Source organism: Pleurodeles waltl, chromosome 7 (assembly GCF_031143425.1).
Source record: "Pleurodeles waltl isolate 20211129_DDA chromosome 7, aPleWal1.hap1.20221129, whole genome shotgun sequence".
NCBI lineage: Eukaryota > Metazoa > Chordata > Amphibia > Caudata > Salamandridae > Pleurodeles > Pleurodeles waltl.
The window spans coordinates 1,032,137,215-1,032,153,732 of NC_090446.1; the positions used below are offsets into that span (position 1 = coordinate 1,032,137,215).

Genomic DNA, 16,518 nt, shown 5'->3' on the forward strand with positions numbered 1-16,518 from the left:
ATAACCATGATCAGATGGATTGTGATTATTCTTTCATTTAATTTTGAGAGCCTTAAAATGCATTTTAAAATAGGTCAAAAGTAAATCATGGACATAGCTGTGCGGAGAAACTCAGAGTGTCAGTGCATGGCCCAGAGGGTGACTGAGGGAGCTTTGCTAGATTATCTCCCTTCGGTAGGGCATGAGAGTACTCGGCCATCCTTGTATGTTCGACAGCAGTGTTCAGCTCTTGCCGAACTTCGTGCTCTACATCCTTAACAGCTGCCACACCTCTATCTAGCTTAGTTGTGTGTTTGGCATGGCTGCTATGTTGTACGTTTTATTAAAATGTCTTTAATTCTGATGGCTCATGGTATTTAAACTATTTGCCAGTGCTTCGGACAACCTTCATTACTTGATCACTGTCCACTGCATGGTAGATCTCTTTTCTTTCCTTAGCCCTAGACATTGTCTCATTTTCAGGACACTTCGGGGGACTCTGTAACTCAGTATTCACTCCATTCTGTGGACATTTGTTGGTGCCCATCCTCCCCACTGGGCTCCTCCTGCCCAGGAGCCTGTGCTAACACCAGTTGTCGGTGTATTTGAGGGTGAGTGGCTCCCAGCTGCTTCTGAGGATCAGAGGCCTTCTCCTCATGTCGAGATATGTCCCCTCCTCTGTCAGAAAAGGCTCCCTGCCGCTGCAAGAGTCCGTGATTTAATGCACTTGTGATGCGTGGGCTGAGGGCACACGCTATAGTGCCTAGTGTGGAGCTGTGAGAATGCAATGGCACAGGAAATGGTGGTATCCATCTGTTTTGGTGGGAGCCTGGAAGCTACGTCCAGAGGGAGAGAGGACAGAACCCTTAAAGGTCGCTCGGCTCTATGGTGGCTGGGGCTGTGCTTCCGGATCTTTGGCTCGCGTTTGCTGGGCTGATGTGCCGGTTGTGTTTTTTGCGTTTTGAACGGTAGGACGGGCGTTTCTGCCCGCGTTTTTTATAGTTTTGTGATAATTGTTGCCCTTTTTTCATTTGCTGCTGTTGTATGAGGTGGGGGTGCTTTCTCCATTATTTTAATGGGTGCTGTGGCCTCTTGGGTGCATTTCTTGTTGGGATAATGTCGAGGCAGGTTCCTTCAAACCGGCGCAGGATTGTTTCCTCTTCTTCTTCTTCTTCTTCGGGGGAGGATGTTGCAGGTCCCCTCCCCGCTCCTGGGGGACACCCCCTGGAGCGGTAGGGGTTCCTGCGCCTCTCATGTCCAGAGAGGAGGTTCAGGACATGATTGAGGTGGCTGTGTCTCGTGCTCTGCAGGCTGGAGCATCCAGGCCTTGACGTTCTACGGCAGCCCATCCTTCAGGGGCTGCGGAGGGGCCCACTTCATCAGATGATGACGCTCCTTCTACTTCTTCTGGTGGGAAATATATCTCGAGGGAAGAGATGTGGGAGGTTCTGACGCATGTTTGGGACAATTTAGGTTTTCCTGTTTTTCAACCTACGGCGACTGATTCACACTTGTTCCCTCAATATCAAACGCCTTCAAGGTTTGCCATGCCTTTTTAGGGCCCTGTTAAGGATATGGTGCTACGGGAGTGGAAGGATGTGGACAAGTATCAGGTTCCGTGTTTCCTTCAGAAGCTGTATTTACTGGAAGGGGAAGATGTGTTGCCACCTTCCGTTAAGCTGGATTCCATTTTGGCAACTTTAATTGGCAAGACAGCGGTCAATCCGAAGGATTGTGTTCCTGCTGATGCCACTGACAGAAAGGTGGATTCGGGTCTGAAGAGGGCGTTTGCGGCAGATAATTTGGCCCTCAGAGCGGGTATTTTTTTTGCTTATTCTGGCCAATCCTTGGTGCAGGATTTTGACAAACTGGTGGTAGCTGTTCAGGAGGGTTCGGAGTGTTCGGAACTGCTGGCAGTTATGGAACAACAGGCCAGGTTGATGGCGGACATATCATCTGATGTTGTCCGCCCTTCGGCTCTGGCTTCGGGAGCTTTGATTGGGGCTCGTAGGTCCCTCTGGTTAAGGATGTGGAAGGCGGTTCCTGGGGAGAAGCCTGCTCTTCTGAGACTGCCTTTTGAGGGGCGCAATTTATTTGGGGATCAGTTGCCTTCCATGCTTTCAAAATCTTTTAAGGAGAGGAAACACACCTTGCCTTACAAAGGTGATTCTTCTTCTGGCAAGGGTTGGCGGAAGCATTCTTGGTCTTCTCCCAAAGTTGATTCCAAGTCTTTTTCTTTCAGGAAGCGTCGTTTTCAGCCCTATTTTCTCCTAAAAAGTCTGCTCCTTCAGAGCGGGGAGGATTCAAGAAGAGTTCCTGAAAATCATTGTGGGACTGCCGGAGGACGGGTTGGAGGGTGGTTGAGGCACTTTCTTCCCATTTGGCAAGAGGATGTGAACGATCGCTGGGTGCTGGACATTGTAAACAATGGCTACGCCATAGACTTCGACGTAGTACCTCCAGATACCGGGGTTCGTCCTACTCCACTGCCTGCGAACGGGGCCCAGAGGCAGGCGTTGTTGGAAGGGGTCCGGGACTTACTTCTCAAGAGGGCCATATCCCATGTTTCGTTGGGGGAGAGAGGTCTGGGCACTTATTCCATCTTGTTCCTGGTTCCAAAGGTGTTAGGGGGCTTTCGTCCTGTCCTCAATCTCAAGGGTGTGAATTCCTGGATCAAGACTGTACATTTCCATATGCTTTCCATTCAGTCGATTTTTCCTCTGGTCGGTCCAGGAGATTTCCTGGGGTCTCTGGATCTGCAGGATGCTTACCTGCATGTTCCAGTGGCTTTGTCTTCTCAGAGGTTCCTACGCTTTGCGGTGGGCCAGGACCATTTTCAGTTTTGTGTTCTGCCATTTGGCCTCAAGTCCTCTCCATGGATTTTCACCAAGGTGCTGGCCCCTCTGGTGGCTCTTCTACATTCTGAGGGGGTGTTTGTCCATCCTTATTTGGACGATATTCTGATTCAAGCGCCCACTCAGGTTCTGTTAAGGAGGCATGTGGCCCGGGTTCTGTTGGTCCTGCAAAACCACGGTTTTTTGGTCAACTGGAGGAAGTCAGATTTGGTTCCTTCCCAGGATCTGTTTGTTCTTGGGGCCCGATTTCTGACTCTTCAGGGCTTGGTGACTGTGTCGGAGAAGCGGTTGGTGTGCCAGCAGTCACAGGTGTTGTCGATCTTGTTGCAGCCGGCTCCCAGAGCCCTTCAGTGGTTACGTCTGTAGGGTCATTTGGTGTTGATGGTTTTTCTGGTACCGTGGGCACGGTTTCATCTTCTTTGCCTGATGAACTGGTTTCTCGTTCGTTGGTCTCCGGGGTCGAGTTCTCTTCGGACAAGGATTCCTGTGTCGGGGTTTGTTCGCAGGGAGTTGGGTTGGTGGCTGGTGCCGGCTCATCTTCGTGCGGGATGTCTTTATCTCCTCCTCGCCCGGTGGTAGTGACGACCGATGCCAGCCTCTCCGGTTGGGGGGCTTGGATGGGGTCGGCTCAGGTCCAGGGGTTTTGGTCGCCTCTGGAGGCCAGACACTCCTCGAATTGGCGGGAGTTGAAGGCGGTGCTTCTTGCTATGATTCATTTTCAGGAATCCCTGAAGGGTTTGGACGTTCTTATTCAGACAGACAACTTGGTGACCAAAGCTTACGCGAACAGGCAGGGAGGGACCAGGTCGCGGTCGCTGTTCCGCATTGCGAGGGACATTTTTGTTTGGGCGCAAAGGTGGGTTCTATCCCTGCGAGCCACCTACATTCAGGGGGTGGTCAATGTTCGGGTGGATCTTCTGAGCCGGGTCATTCCTTCGTCTCAGCTTTTCTCCCTCTGATTGTCTTTGTTTCGTCGCCTGGTTCACCTGTGGGGTCTTCCGGTGTTGGATGTGTTTGCCTCCCCAGAGAATGCGAAAGTAAGGCGCTTTTGCTCCTGGTTTTGTTGTCCTCAGGCTTGGGAAGTGGACCGGATGTCGTGTCCTTGGCCTCAGGATCTTTTGTACGCATTTCCACCCTTCCAGTTGCTCCGTGCATTTCTGGTGAGGGTATGTCTTCTGAAGGCAGGGTTCTCTTGATCGCGCCCCATTGGCCACGGGCGAATTGGTTTCCGTTGCTTCGGTTGATGGCTTCCGGTCACATGTGGACTCTCCCTCTCTGTCCCTCGCCTCTGGCGTTTTCTTGCCTCCCGATGGGGTCGTTGAGGCAGTTGCACTTGACGGCTTGGAAGTTGAGCAGAAGGGATTGACGTGCTTAGGGGTTCCGGTCGCTTTGAGTTCCACGTTACTGGCTTCGCGGCGTCGTTCCACTTTACTGTCTTATGGTCGGCAGTGGAAGGTTTTTTCTTCCTGGTGTTTGCGGCATAGGTTGGATCCTACGGCTGCTTCTCTGTTTGAGGTGAATGCCGTTTTTACAGGATGGGGCCCAGTTGGGTTTGTCTGTGGCTTCCCTACGGGTGCAGTGGGCTGCGATTCAGGCTTTTAGGGGCCCGTGGAGTAATCTGTCTGATGAAGGTCATTTGATGCCTCGGTTTTTCCAGGGCCTTCTTAACTTGTTTCCTCATCCGGTGTGGACCTTTTCTTCATGGGATCTTTCTTTGGTGTTGGATGCTTTGACTGTTCCTCCCTTTGAACCTCTGGATTCATGTGACTTACGTCATCTTTCTTTGAAGACTTTTTTTCTGGTGGCCATTACTTCAGCCCGTCGTTTGGGGGAGTTTGGGGGAGTTGGGGGCCTTGGCCTGCTCTTTTCCTTTTTGTAAGGTTTTTCCTGATCGGGTGGTGCTTATTCTGGTTCTTTCGTTTGTTCCCAAAGTGAATTCGTCTTTCCATGCTCACCAGGAGGTTATCCTTCCTGCTTTTTGTCCCGATCCTTCCTCGGATGAAGAGGTTCGGTTGCATTGGTTGGATGTACGTCGGGCTTTGTTGCTCCTTTCCGGAAAGGTGATTCTCTGTTTGTTAATTTCGGTCCGGCTCGGAAGGGGGAGAAGCTGTCCACTGCTTCCTTGAGTCGTTGGGTTCGCTCTCTGATTTTGATGGCTTATTCTTTGATAGGGGTTGTTCTGCCCCAGGGGATACAGGCCCGTTCTACCAGGGGTATGGCTGCTACAGTGGCAGAGCTGCAGGGCGATTCTGTGGTGGAAATTTGCAGGGCCGCTACTTGGGCCTCACCTTCTACCTTTGTTCGTCATTACAGACTGGCGGACTTGGGCAGTTTGGAGTCGGTATTGGGTCACTGTGTCTTGTCCTCTATGATGTAATAGGAGGGTGATTGTCCTGTGTCCTTTTTTGGTTGTGATTAAACTTGTTGCAACTCAGTGTCCGTCTCCTGTTTTTCTCTTGGTATGTCTCATTGGTGGAAAGGAAGGCGAGGGAGGGACGGGAGGTAATGCGTCCATTACTTACAATAATGGCATTAGTCCTAGTCCTACTCCCTCGCCTTCCTTTCCGTTCCCTCCTGCCCTCCCGGTACGGACCGCCTGAGTTGCTGTTTGGGCTTGTTTCTGTACAGGAGGTGGTGGGGGTTTAAGGGGAAGGGAGGGTTCTAGGGGGAGGCAGGGAGCCTCAGTGGTCGAAAGGAAGGCGAGGGAGTAGGACTAGGAGTAATGCCATTATCGTAAGTAATGGACGCATAACCAGACAAATAAATTGAGGTAACCAAAGCATAAATGATTATAATGGTCACTGATAAAGTAAATTAAAAGCACAAACAGAAATAGATACATTTAGGGGTGCAACATTTGATTACATCACTCAAAAGAAGTATTAACTATTCACCTTTTTCATACACATGTGTTACCAGGGTTTAGAAGGAACAAGAGTTTAATGTTATATAAGGTACTAGGGTCCATATTTATGGGCTTTTGATGCAGGGCAGCGCAGTAAGTCACCTTGCTGCGCTGCGCTGTCCTGCATCAAAGAGACAGGACAGGAATGCGCTGTACCTATCCAATTCGGCGCATTCCTATCCTTTTCCTTGCCGTTTTGGCAGCCTATCGCCAAAGTAGGCACTCGTAAACCACAGTGCAAGAGTGCCTGCATTACATACAGGGTTGTATTTGTACAGGAAAGGGACACCTTCCAATTCAAAAACAATCCTGGGAGGCTTTTTCCTCTTTCTATGTGTGCTGCAAAATGAAAAAAAGAGAAACAAACGAGGAGAAATATAAATATTTCACTTTAGGTTTTGGCGCATCCCCAGGTTAACGAGCTCTTGTAAATCTGGGGATGCGTCAGAATCCATGGTTGTTGCATGGGAATATCTAACGCAATGCCCATGGAACGTCTCCCTTGTGCAGAGTATGTCAATGCAGCAATTTCTGCTGCATTGCCTTACTCCACATCTATGAGGCCATTCAAAGCCACGCAAAGTGGCTTTGCGTGGCCTGATATGAGTTCAAGGTCAGCGCCGCTATTGCATCACAAAAAGTGACGCAGTGGCGGTGCAAAGGGCTCATAAAAATGCCCCTAGGTTGGTAAACTGAAGTATGAAGGGACAGAATGATAGGTTTTAGGGAACACTGGTAAACAGACCACTGTAGGGAAGTAGTAAGAGAATGGGAGCAGCAAGACATCTGATGAGATTCAGAGAATGAAAGAATTGTTGTGTCCTTCAAAGTAATCTTGGGAGCAGAGCCTTGGACCTCGCATAGATGACCGCTAGGCAGTAATGCAGACCACAGCATGGGAATGTTAGTAACAGTACTGGAAGGGTTCCAGGTGAGCAAAGGAGGCTGCCTTATATACTGCAGAGTCAGCGGAGCAGCAGAGCAGAATCAGTGGTGCAGCTCTCTGGGCCCCTCCGCGCTGCAGAGCCCCAATTTCCTGGGACTTCGCTTTTCTTTTATTCAAACAGAGGGAAGGAGTATGAAAGTGGAATTATCTGCCTTTTGGTGCGGGACTGGACTTCTCAGTATATAGTGAGGCAAAGCTACCAAACATGCCTAGAAGTGGTTGTGTTACATACAACCTGCAAACAACATCTTGCTGCTATTCTGAAGATGCACACTCCATGGCTAAGATTGCACCTGCCAAACTAAAGCACCTCAATCAAAACAAACTTAATGCTTGCGTTGACAGCTCATGCAGATCTCCTGCCCACGGTGGTGTCAATGACTTGTACTCAACTACATGTCTGCTCGCAGGAAATGATGGTTGACAGGAAGAACCAGTCAGAGATCTGGAACAGTCTGCTACGGACTTCTGCCTCTGTTTATACGTGAAGGAAAGGGCATCAGGGCATAGTCACAGGCTTTCCAGGGGCTCAGATGTGAGATGTGGAGATTAGAGGGACAGCACAATGGTGCCCCACAAACAGTCACCTATGGTAGACAGCTTAAAAATGTGTGTTGGAAAGCCAATAATCCTGGTGTTGACCTCCAGCCTTTTGATTGTTGGAGAAGCTGCTGGGCTCTCATCAATTGTGTAAAGGCGAAAATCGTTTTTTTTGGTCTCAAAAAGCACACTTTGCCATAGCAGTCTACACCATTTAAGGAAATTACTTTGTGTGTGAAAGAACAGAATTCACTCACAGTGAAATTAGCCAGTTGCTAAAATAGGATGACCCATTTCCCCATGCTGTATGCTGTAGTGGGCGGCAAAAAAATTTGACTAGCACTATAAAAGGCCAATGGAAGAAAAGAGCTGCTTGAAAGTCCCTATAAATAAGTATATTGTGCATGTAATTTTAATTAAATCAAAAGGTCTTGGCTTAATGCCAGGTGTAATTAAGTTGCACTCAAAACATTATATTACCTAACTGCAAAAGTACTCCCAGTTTCTTATTCATCAAGGCTTTCTCCATTTGCCTCTATTTTCTTTTCTTTCTATTCTGCCTTATTTATTCCCTTCCTGCCTTTCTCTATCTTGCTGTAGGCCAAAATTTTATGTGGACAAATAGTTCACACTCTGCAAAAAGGAGTGCCGTGGCTCACCACCTGCATTGTTAGCACAACTTAACCAGTGCCTATACTTAAGCTTGACACCACACCGTCTTTTCTGGCACAATATGTCCTTTCACATGCCAGAAATGCAGACTTTCTTACAAAGAGGGAAGGAACTCTAATCATTTTCTGTTTATCTACTACTCTGTGTACCCATGCATGGATTTCTTGCAGCTCTAGAGTACAAATAGACTTTATTTTTAAATCTCTGTTCTCATGACGCAGTCAGCCATCTTGATAAGGCAACCACACTGAGATGGCGTATCCCACTGCATCACAGTGGGAGGCAGAGTCAGGGAATTGCACATTCTATACACATTTTGGCTCTGACTGTAAATTGTAGCACGCATATTGCAGAGTAGGTAATTATGGCATTGAAATAATCTTCTTGCAATTCGCTTTTCAGTGTGGAAGTTCCAACAAAGCTGCGTGTGGAACGCTGGGCCTTCAACTTCAGTGAGCTGATTCGAGATCCGAAGGGGCGGCAGAGTTTCCAGCTCTTCCTCAAGAAAGAGTTCAGCGGTGGGTTGGCCTTCTTCAGGATAACCGAGGAACACGCTGTGAAAATATGTTTAGAGTGTGTATGGGCTAGAGAAAGAGGCTATTAAAAAAGAGACTCCCCTCAGACTACACAACCATTACCAGCCTAATGATTTTACATGGGATAACGTTTCACCCCCTAAAGGATGGTGCAAGTAACAGAAGAGTACCGGGGTAACTTGACCATGCAAAGCATGTCCACAAGCCAGTGGCCTTTAAAGTTCATGCACTTCGAGAAGACTTGCAGTTTCCCTTTCAATGAGCATTTAGCAACACTATTCCAGAAATAGTCGTAGCAGGAATAGGTTCAATGCCGTTTGTAATACCTTTAGTCAGTGTTTGACATTCATAGAAAGAATTGAGGCATATTTAAAAAGCCCCTATCGCCACCTTGTGCTGCCCTAGTGTCATTTTGTTGACACCAAGGCAGCGCTAAGGAGACCATTCCCTCTGATTAAATGTTCTGGAATCTGTGGGGAGCTACAAACCTGCTTCCACCCGGCATTCCCCCAGGTCTCCCATCGTACCTTACTTGTGTGGGTAGACCTAGTGTCTGTGACAGGAAACGTTCCAAAACACAACATGGATCCATCACATTTTTGCACCGAAAACTGGTGATTTGTTTTCAAAGTAGGTAGCTTGAGATTTTGGACTCTAGCTCAGGCACCACCTAGGGAATCCTAGCCAAACTGTACATTTTTGAAAACTATACACCTAGGGGTATCCAGAGTTGGCTGTCTTGCGTGGCTCACATCACTTTTTCTTTACCCAGAATCCTTTGCAATCCTCAAACTTTGGCCAAAAACACATTTTCCTCACATTTCTGTGATGAAAAGTTCTGGAATCTGTGGGGAGCCACAAACGTCCTTCCACCCATGACCCCCCCAAGTCTCCCAATAAAAATTGTACCTCACTTGTGTGGGTAGACCTAGTACATGTGACTGAAAATGACCCAAAACACTACATGGACGCATCACATTTTTCCACCGAAAACTGTTCATTTTTTTACAAAGCAGATAGCTCGCGATTTTGGACCCTTGTTCAGTCAGCATCTAGGGAAACCTAGCCAACCTTTACATTTTTGAAAACTAGTTACCTAGGTGTATCCAGGATGGGCTGACTTGGATGACTCTCGCCTTGTTTAGTTACCCAGAATCACTTGCAAAGCTCAAACTTTGACTAAAAAACACATTTTCCCCACATTTCTGTGATGGAAAGTTGTGAACTCTGTAGGCAGTCACAAATTTCCTAACACTCAGCATTTCACCAAGTCTCCCAATAAAAAAGGTACCTCACTTGTGTGGGTGCTCCAAGTGCTCACGTCAGGGAGGAGTCCAAAACATTGTGGCGATTATGATAAAAATGGTGGGTGTACTAATTAGCCCTGGGATGGGCAACCATGTAGGGAAACCTATCAAATCCAGACATTTCCGAAAAGTAGACATCACGGGGAGTCCAAGGAGGTATTGCTTGTGTGGATCCAGCAAAGTTTTCATTTCCAGAAAACCCTTCAAAGGTGAAACATTGAATAAAAATACTATTTTTCCTTTCATTTCTGTAACATAAACTACAGGAATGTGCAGGGATCCTTTCTACCACCCAGGGTTCCCCAACTCGTCCCAATGAAAATGCTACTCCACTGGTGTTCCTGGGCCTAGTGCCACAACATGAATAGATCACACAAGGGTCAACAGGAATCCTCGCATGAGGACTACTAATGACCCTGGGTGTGGGAAGCAGGGGCTGGATGCAGTGTTGGCAGCCACTGAGAGATGTAGATTTTGCTGCATGAGCTTGTCATTATTCGCAAATACATCACAAAGGATACATGACCCTAGCCATACAAAGTAATTTCCCTTTAATATCTCAAAAACGACTGAACTGATTTGCACCAAAGAAGCAAAATTGTAATCTGTGTGCCGAAAGCAGTCACAGAGACAGAGGTCAAAAGGGCTGGTAAAGAATTATTCTGGAATGATTTATTCTGAACAGTGTGCCTGCAGAGAATGCTTTACTGAAATGTTCAAACACACTTCTGCTAATGAATTAACTCTATGTGAATGTTATCTTTATTAAAGGAAGTACGAGCATAAGAGCACTGAGCATAAAAAACACAGAGACTGTTATGACTTCTCATAGCTTGTGTACTTGTGAAAGAAGCAGAACACAAATACAGTTAAAGAAGGACTCTGAAAGTGGCACTTTGAACTATAACTCTCAGAATGCCCCTGTGTCTATATAAGGCAGGTAAATGAGATCCATGTGTGCCTATAAACTAAAACCACCTGAGGAAGACAAAATGTTGAAACGTGCAGTGGTGTTTGAAGATCTGCTCTGTAAATAAATTGAATCTGCTAACCTTTACCTCTTGGAGTGCAGCAATTTTTATTGATATATATATATGCCTATATTTGCAAGGTTACATAAAAATATCTGTGTAAATATGTTTAGGTATATATATATATATATATATATATATATATATATATATATATTTAAATGTATATATAAGCACACACTCACACCCACAGAAAAATACCCACATTTACAGGGTTACATAAAAAAAGTGCATCCCAGGTCTAGAAGTAAAACTGTAAGACTAAAGGCTGTCCTCCTACTTTTATGTCTGGCCTGTCTCTGTTTTTCTGTAATTAAAGACAATGGGGCTCATTTAAGGAAAATGGCGGTGCACCCAGTGCAGTGCCACTTTTCTTGAGCCCTGGTGGCGGCCACCTACGGCCACCATGTGTGCCTCGTATTTAAAATGAGGCGCCCCATGGCGCAGGGTAGGGGACAAAAACGTCATTATTCTTGATGCTACTGATGTACTCTGCAGGATAAATTTTGGTGCTACTCCTGCAGAGTACATAGAGGCCCATTGTATTGAATGGCATGCCCCCTTTTAATGCCTGCTCTGAGCAGGTGTTAAAAGTACCACAAAAAAAATGGCGCACGAAAATCTCTTAGATTTCCTTGACTCATTTTTTTCAGCCCCCCTAAAGGGGGGACCACCCCCTTTGCATAAATTATGCCTGGTGCAGGCATAATGTAGCACGAAGGGTTACAAAGTGGCGCAATGCATGCACTGCGCCACTTTGTAAATATGGCACAGCGTTTGTGGCCATCTGATGCCACATTAGCGTAAAAAATATTACGCTAATGTGTCCTTAGGATGGCGGTAGGAGCTCTTAAATCAAGCTCAATGTTTTTTCACCAGACAAGGAGGCCTGCGAGACAGAGGTTACAAACTGGACGTTTTTCTTGTTGCTAAAGCCTTTGTGTATACTGCCATCTTGTGCCCATATTCAGAAATAGCATCTAATTTTTCTATTAAAAGAATAAAACTAGTAAAATGAATGACACAATCACACACTCGCAGAGACTCTTTCCCTTTCTCTCCCCTCTCTCTATTTCTCTCGCTGTGTCTGATTATCCCACAGTCATAATGCTTTGATCTGTGACATCGTGTGAGGGCCTTTTAATTCTATCGCTGTCAGTTGCCCAAATGTACGTCAAACACGTGTCTTTCATTCCCCTGGAGCATGGGAAAGAAGGTGATGCTTGGACACTGCGCATCATCTAAAATGGAATTAACGCTGCAAGTAAATATCCAACAAAAAAAGAGACTTTGGTCGAACCATGTGGTTGATACTTGTAACAAAGTATCGGGCAGTGGCAGGGTACCTTCCCGTGTGATAGTGCGCTCTACATAGCTACATAATAAACCCACAGAGGCTTCATTAAACAGGCAGGTTGGTTGCTCCGTTTAATATGTCAATTGTATTGGGCTAGGCTACGTCCTAGTCTTTCAAAAACTGTATTGAATGCATATCACTACTAGATTATAGTTGTTCATAAATTATACAAATGCTCCCATCTGTCCCAAAGCAGCTTGTTATTGATATCAAGTGATATGAGGTCGCTCTATGTCCTATGGCTTAAGTGATGCCCTTGAGCGATTCTGACATCAGTCGTCTATGGTTAAGTATGAAAGCAAAGCAAGTGTACTGAGAAATACAAGCTACGCCTGTCCCACTTCCCCAAACAAAACATACAGTTTGGCTCAAAGGGAGCTTTGGGGCATGCTTACAAGAAAGTGGTGTATCGGTCATGATGCGCTACTTTCCTTGCGTTCCCCTACCGCCACCTAACGATACCATAGTTGTGTGGTATTTATAATATGGTGCACCATGGTGGTCATTAGCGCAATAGCATCAAAATTCTTGACGCTATTGTGGCGCTTTGCTGCACTGGCATCACAAGTTTTAACTCTGGTGCAATAAAGCACATGGAGGCCTATAGGTCACTATGGGTGGGTCATTGTAACGCCTACCTTGAGCAGGCATTAAAAATGATGGAAAAAATGGCAAGGTGAAATGTAAATTTCAATGCGCTATTTTTTCAGGCCTCTCTGCGTCAGACCACCCCTTCCTGCCATTTATTGTGGGTTGTTTGCTCTCACTATTTTATTTATTTGTTCTTGTATTAGATAGTTTCTTCATTATAACTTGTAAATTGGCCTCATGAGAAGAGTGTCACCCTCTGGATCAAGCCTGCATTATAAAATTGTCAATCAATAAATAAATGCACAACATAGCAATGCACAACAAAATGCCACATCCCTACAAGCAGAGCAAAATAAAATTATGGAACAGTGGTAGATTTTCCAACGAAAGATTGAAGCATAACATACATTTTCTACTGGGACCTTATGTTTGTGGTAGCAATTAAGGGCCTCATTTGCAAAGTTTTGGCAGAGGGCAGTGTTGCAAGCATTTTTGCTGCACTGCCCTGCGTCAAAACAAAAGGACAGGATATGGTGCATTCCTGTAAGTGTCCCCTGCTGACACGCACGTTGCTGCCATGCACCAAGACAGGCACCCTTACACCATAGTGTAAGGATGGCTGTGTTGCGAAGATGATTGCTTTTGTGCAAAAAGGGACACCTTCCTATACAAAAACAACCACAAGAGGCATTTTCCTCCTTCTGTGTGTGCTGCAGAGGTAAGTTCCACTGATCCCTTTCACAGGTAGGGTGACTCTTGTTCAGGGTACTATACTTCAGTCAGGGCTCGTGCACCTACAGGTCACTATGGCCTTCCCTCTTGGCATCAGCAAAACAAAAGTGATGACACTTGCTCTTCATGAGCACCCCACTGGCGTACGGGGTCACTGACCTTACTCCGCACACGGCCTAAGGCCTGATCAGTACAACATTAATTTGCTCTTCATGATGGCCTCTGCTGGATAAGAGGTTGCCAATTTTACTCTGGCTTGATCAGCATAGCAGTATTGTACTCCTTGTGGTGGCCCCGTCTGGCATCTGGGTCATTGACTTGAGTCTGCACACAGGTGTCAACCTGATCGGTGAAGTAGCCGCTTTCTCACACCTTGCAAAAGGGGTCCACTTTCCAGGATCCTCCACTGGTCCCGTTCCCTCAAAGCGCTCTCCTGTTCCTCACAGGGTACACTGGTCTTGGCAAGCATGCAGGGACTAGTTCTTCAAGCTCCAGAGCAGGTAGTCTTGGATTTCCCTGGATGATGTCCTGTAAGGAGATGCCTCTTTTTACATGTTCACTCCCACATTTTTTGACTGATGCTCCTGGTTTTTCAACTCTGAGAGTGCACTGAGGCCCGCTAACCATACCTCAGAGCCAGTGTTCTAACCCCACACAAAATACATGTCAAATTGGATACAGCCAATTGCATGGCCCTAGTATATGGTACCCAGGGCACCTGGGGCATGTAAGACAGAGGCCCATATTTATACTTTTTTAGCGCCGCATTTGCGCCGCTTTTTAACGTAAAAGCGGCGCAAACTTACAAAGTACAATTGTATTTTGTAAGTTTGCGCCGCTTTTGCGTCAAAAAATTATGCAAATGCGGCACTAAAAAAGTATAAATATGGGCCAGAGTGTCTACTCAGGGCTGCAGCACTGTTTCTGTCACTCTTTGTGTATCAAGGAACAAAATGGTCCCCATTCTTCCACTGCAGACTGGAAGGACAGTGTTTTCACTGCCAGTTCAATTTTGGCAATGCAACCAATGGCAAAGCCACCCTATTCCCCTAAGATTATATGTAAGTCTTCCCTAAGGAAGGCCTAGAGAGTCCTATGGCATGGAGCTATATTTTGTAAAGTAAGACATATGTTTTTCAATATGTCTTAACAGCAACACTTCCAAATTGTCATTTTAGAGGGGATAAAGTTGGTAGCCCTATTAGCTGATACAGAGTTACTGGGTTGCATCCCAACCTGGCAAACATCTGACTGGGCCTACCAAACCCGGTCGTGTAAGGTATCAAATAATTGTGGCATTAAATGTGACCTGATGGCCAGGTCAAGATTAATGCCACTATTAAAGGGAGACAACTTTTAGAAATTTGCCACTCTGTGTTCTGCTCGTCCAGTAGCCTCAAAAAGGCACATACACACAGATAGCTTTATAACCACCTGGCAAACCTGTGATTTACTCCCACTCTCAGGAACAAAGGCAGTGCTGAAGCAGCAGGGTGTCACCTCAATTCCCCGGATGGCCACTCAGGGGGGTTAGACCAGAGGCAAGCTTCAAAGGGGAAGCTGCATTTGAAGGGCTGCCCAGCCCAACACCCTTGAGCAGGATGCCTTTTGTTCCTGTAGACAGCCTGGAGAGAGGGACAGATAGAGTACTCTTGCCCCTAATCTGGTTTTACCATGGGCATGTTGCCCTCAGGTCGCCACACCTCTAGGGTGGGTTAGCTTGGTACTGGCAAACAAGAAAGGGTCATGCCATCATGAAGGGGGCACTAATTTGGCATTGTGGAATAGCCAGATGCCACACATCACAGGAACTTTGTCACTAAGTAGGAGGGGACCCAGTAGCCCATTGGCTAGTGACCGTATGCTCCCCAATGGGAACTTTCCTGGGTTAAATATGGCACACCTGGCACGTTCACCTTCAGTACACACCAGACTTGGAAGGAGTACAAGAAGTAGACCACTTTGCAGCCACTGGAAGCGCACAAAGAGAGACTACAACGCCAGGGTGACTGCACCTGCTGCAGTTTGGGCTAGCAGAGTTTGGACCCTGTTCTGTGTGCCATTCTTGGGGAAAAGCTGATTCCTGGCCTCAGTCCGAAGCAGAGACTTCAAGGATCAGCTAGCTGACCTCTAAGAATGGCACTGTGGACAGTAAAGCTGAAAGAGCCCAAATGTCCTCTCTGGTAGCCACTGCAGAGGTTTTGCTGCTATCAGACACCAGGCACCTGAACGGCAATTCGGAGACAGCCAAAAGGTGCTGGGGCTGTGGGTGTTGGGTGTTACCAGAATCATCAACCAAGAGGAACACTAGCTCCCACCAAAGACTTGCATCATGGCTATTGTTTTGCAAAAGTACAAGTTATGCTTTGGCAGGCCTTGGAACCCTGCATAGAGGACTTTGTGAGACCCCAAGATCTGTGGACAGAGTTGCCCTCAATCATCTGTGGACTGAGCATTCAACCGGACTTCATTCCCATCCACGGCTCAGGCTCAGGAGCATCCTTGAGCATCTTTAGCCTGAATCTCTCAGCATCAGGACCATGCCATTGTTGTCTGTGGTGGTCATCATGTAAAGTTTAGATCGTGCACTAAAACAAAATACTCTGGTCGGCAAGTAACTGCCCAAATTATCCCTTCTGAACCCCTAGACCTCTGTCTTACCAGACTTGGTCACCCAATTTCGGCCAGAGTTGTCAAACTAACATTTCCAAACTTTTAAAAAGTTTTCAATCTTTTTGGAGGCCAATGCTTTTTTGCAGTTGATATAAAAGTTATTTATTCTATTTAAAATATGTATCTCCTGAACCCTCTGGTGAATTTTGATGCTTATGGTCTCTAAAAATGTTTAAAATCTGTTCTATTTTTCTAAATTGGTGTCTTGTTTCTTTCATATCGTTTTGTTCATATCCACAGCTACACAGGGGTGAGCTTAAGGTTAAGTAAACTTACCTGACTGGACCCAAGACGGTATTATCGAGTATACTGCATGGTAGGACTTCCTAGCCATACCATATTGTACACCCAAATCCTCACATGTTCCCTCACCCAGCTGGAAGACTAGCAGACC

General features: G+C 46.4%; 1 protein-coding gene across 1 annotated transcript in view; it reads left to right on the forward strand.

Annotated features, from left to right (window-relative positions):
• RGS9 (regulator of G protein signaling 9) overlaps positions 1-16,518 on the forward strand; it is a 707,657-nt gene that overhangs the window by 492,675 nt on the left and 198,464 nt on the right. Inside the window, exon 13 of the mRNA XM_069199876.1 lies at positions 8,300-8,415. Within this exon, the coding sequence (XP_069055977.1) occupies positions 8,300-8,415 (116 nt within the window). The remainder of the gene's footprint in view (positions 1-8,299; positions 8,416-16,518) is intronic.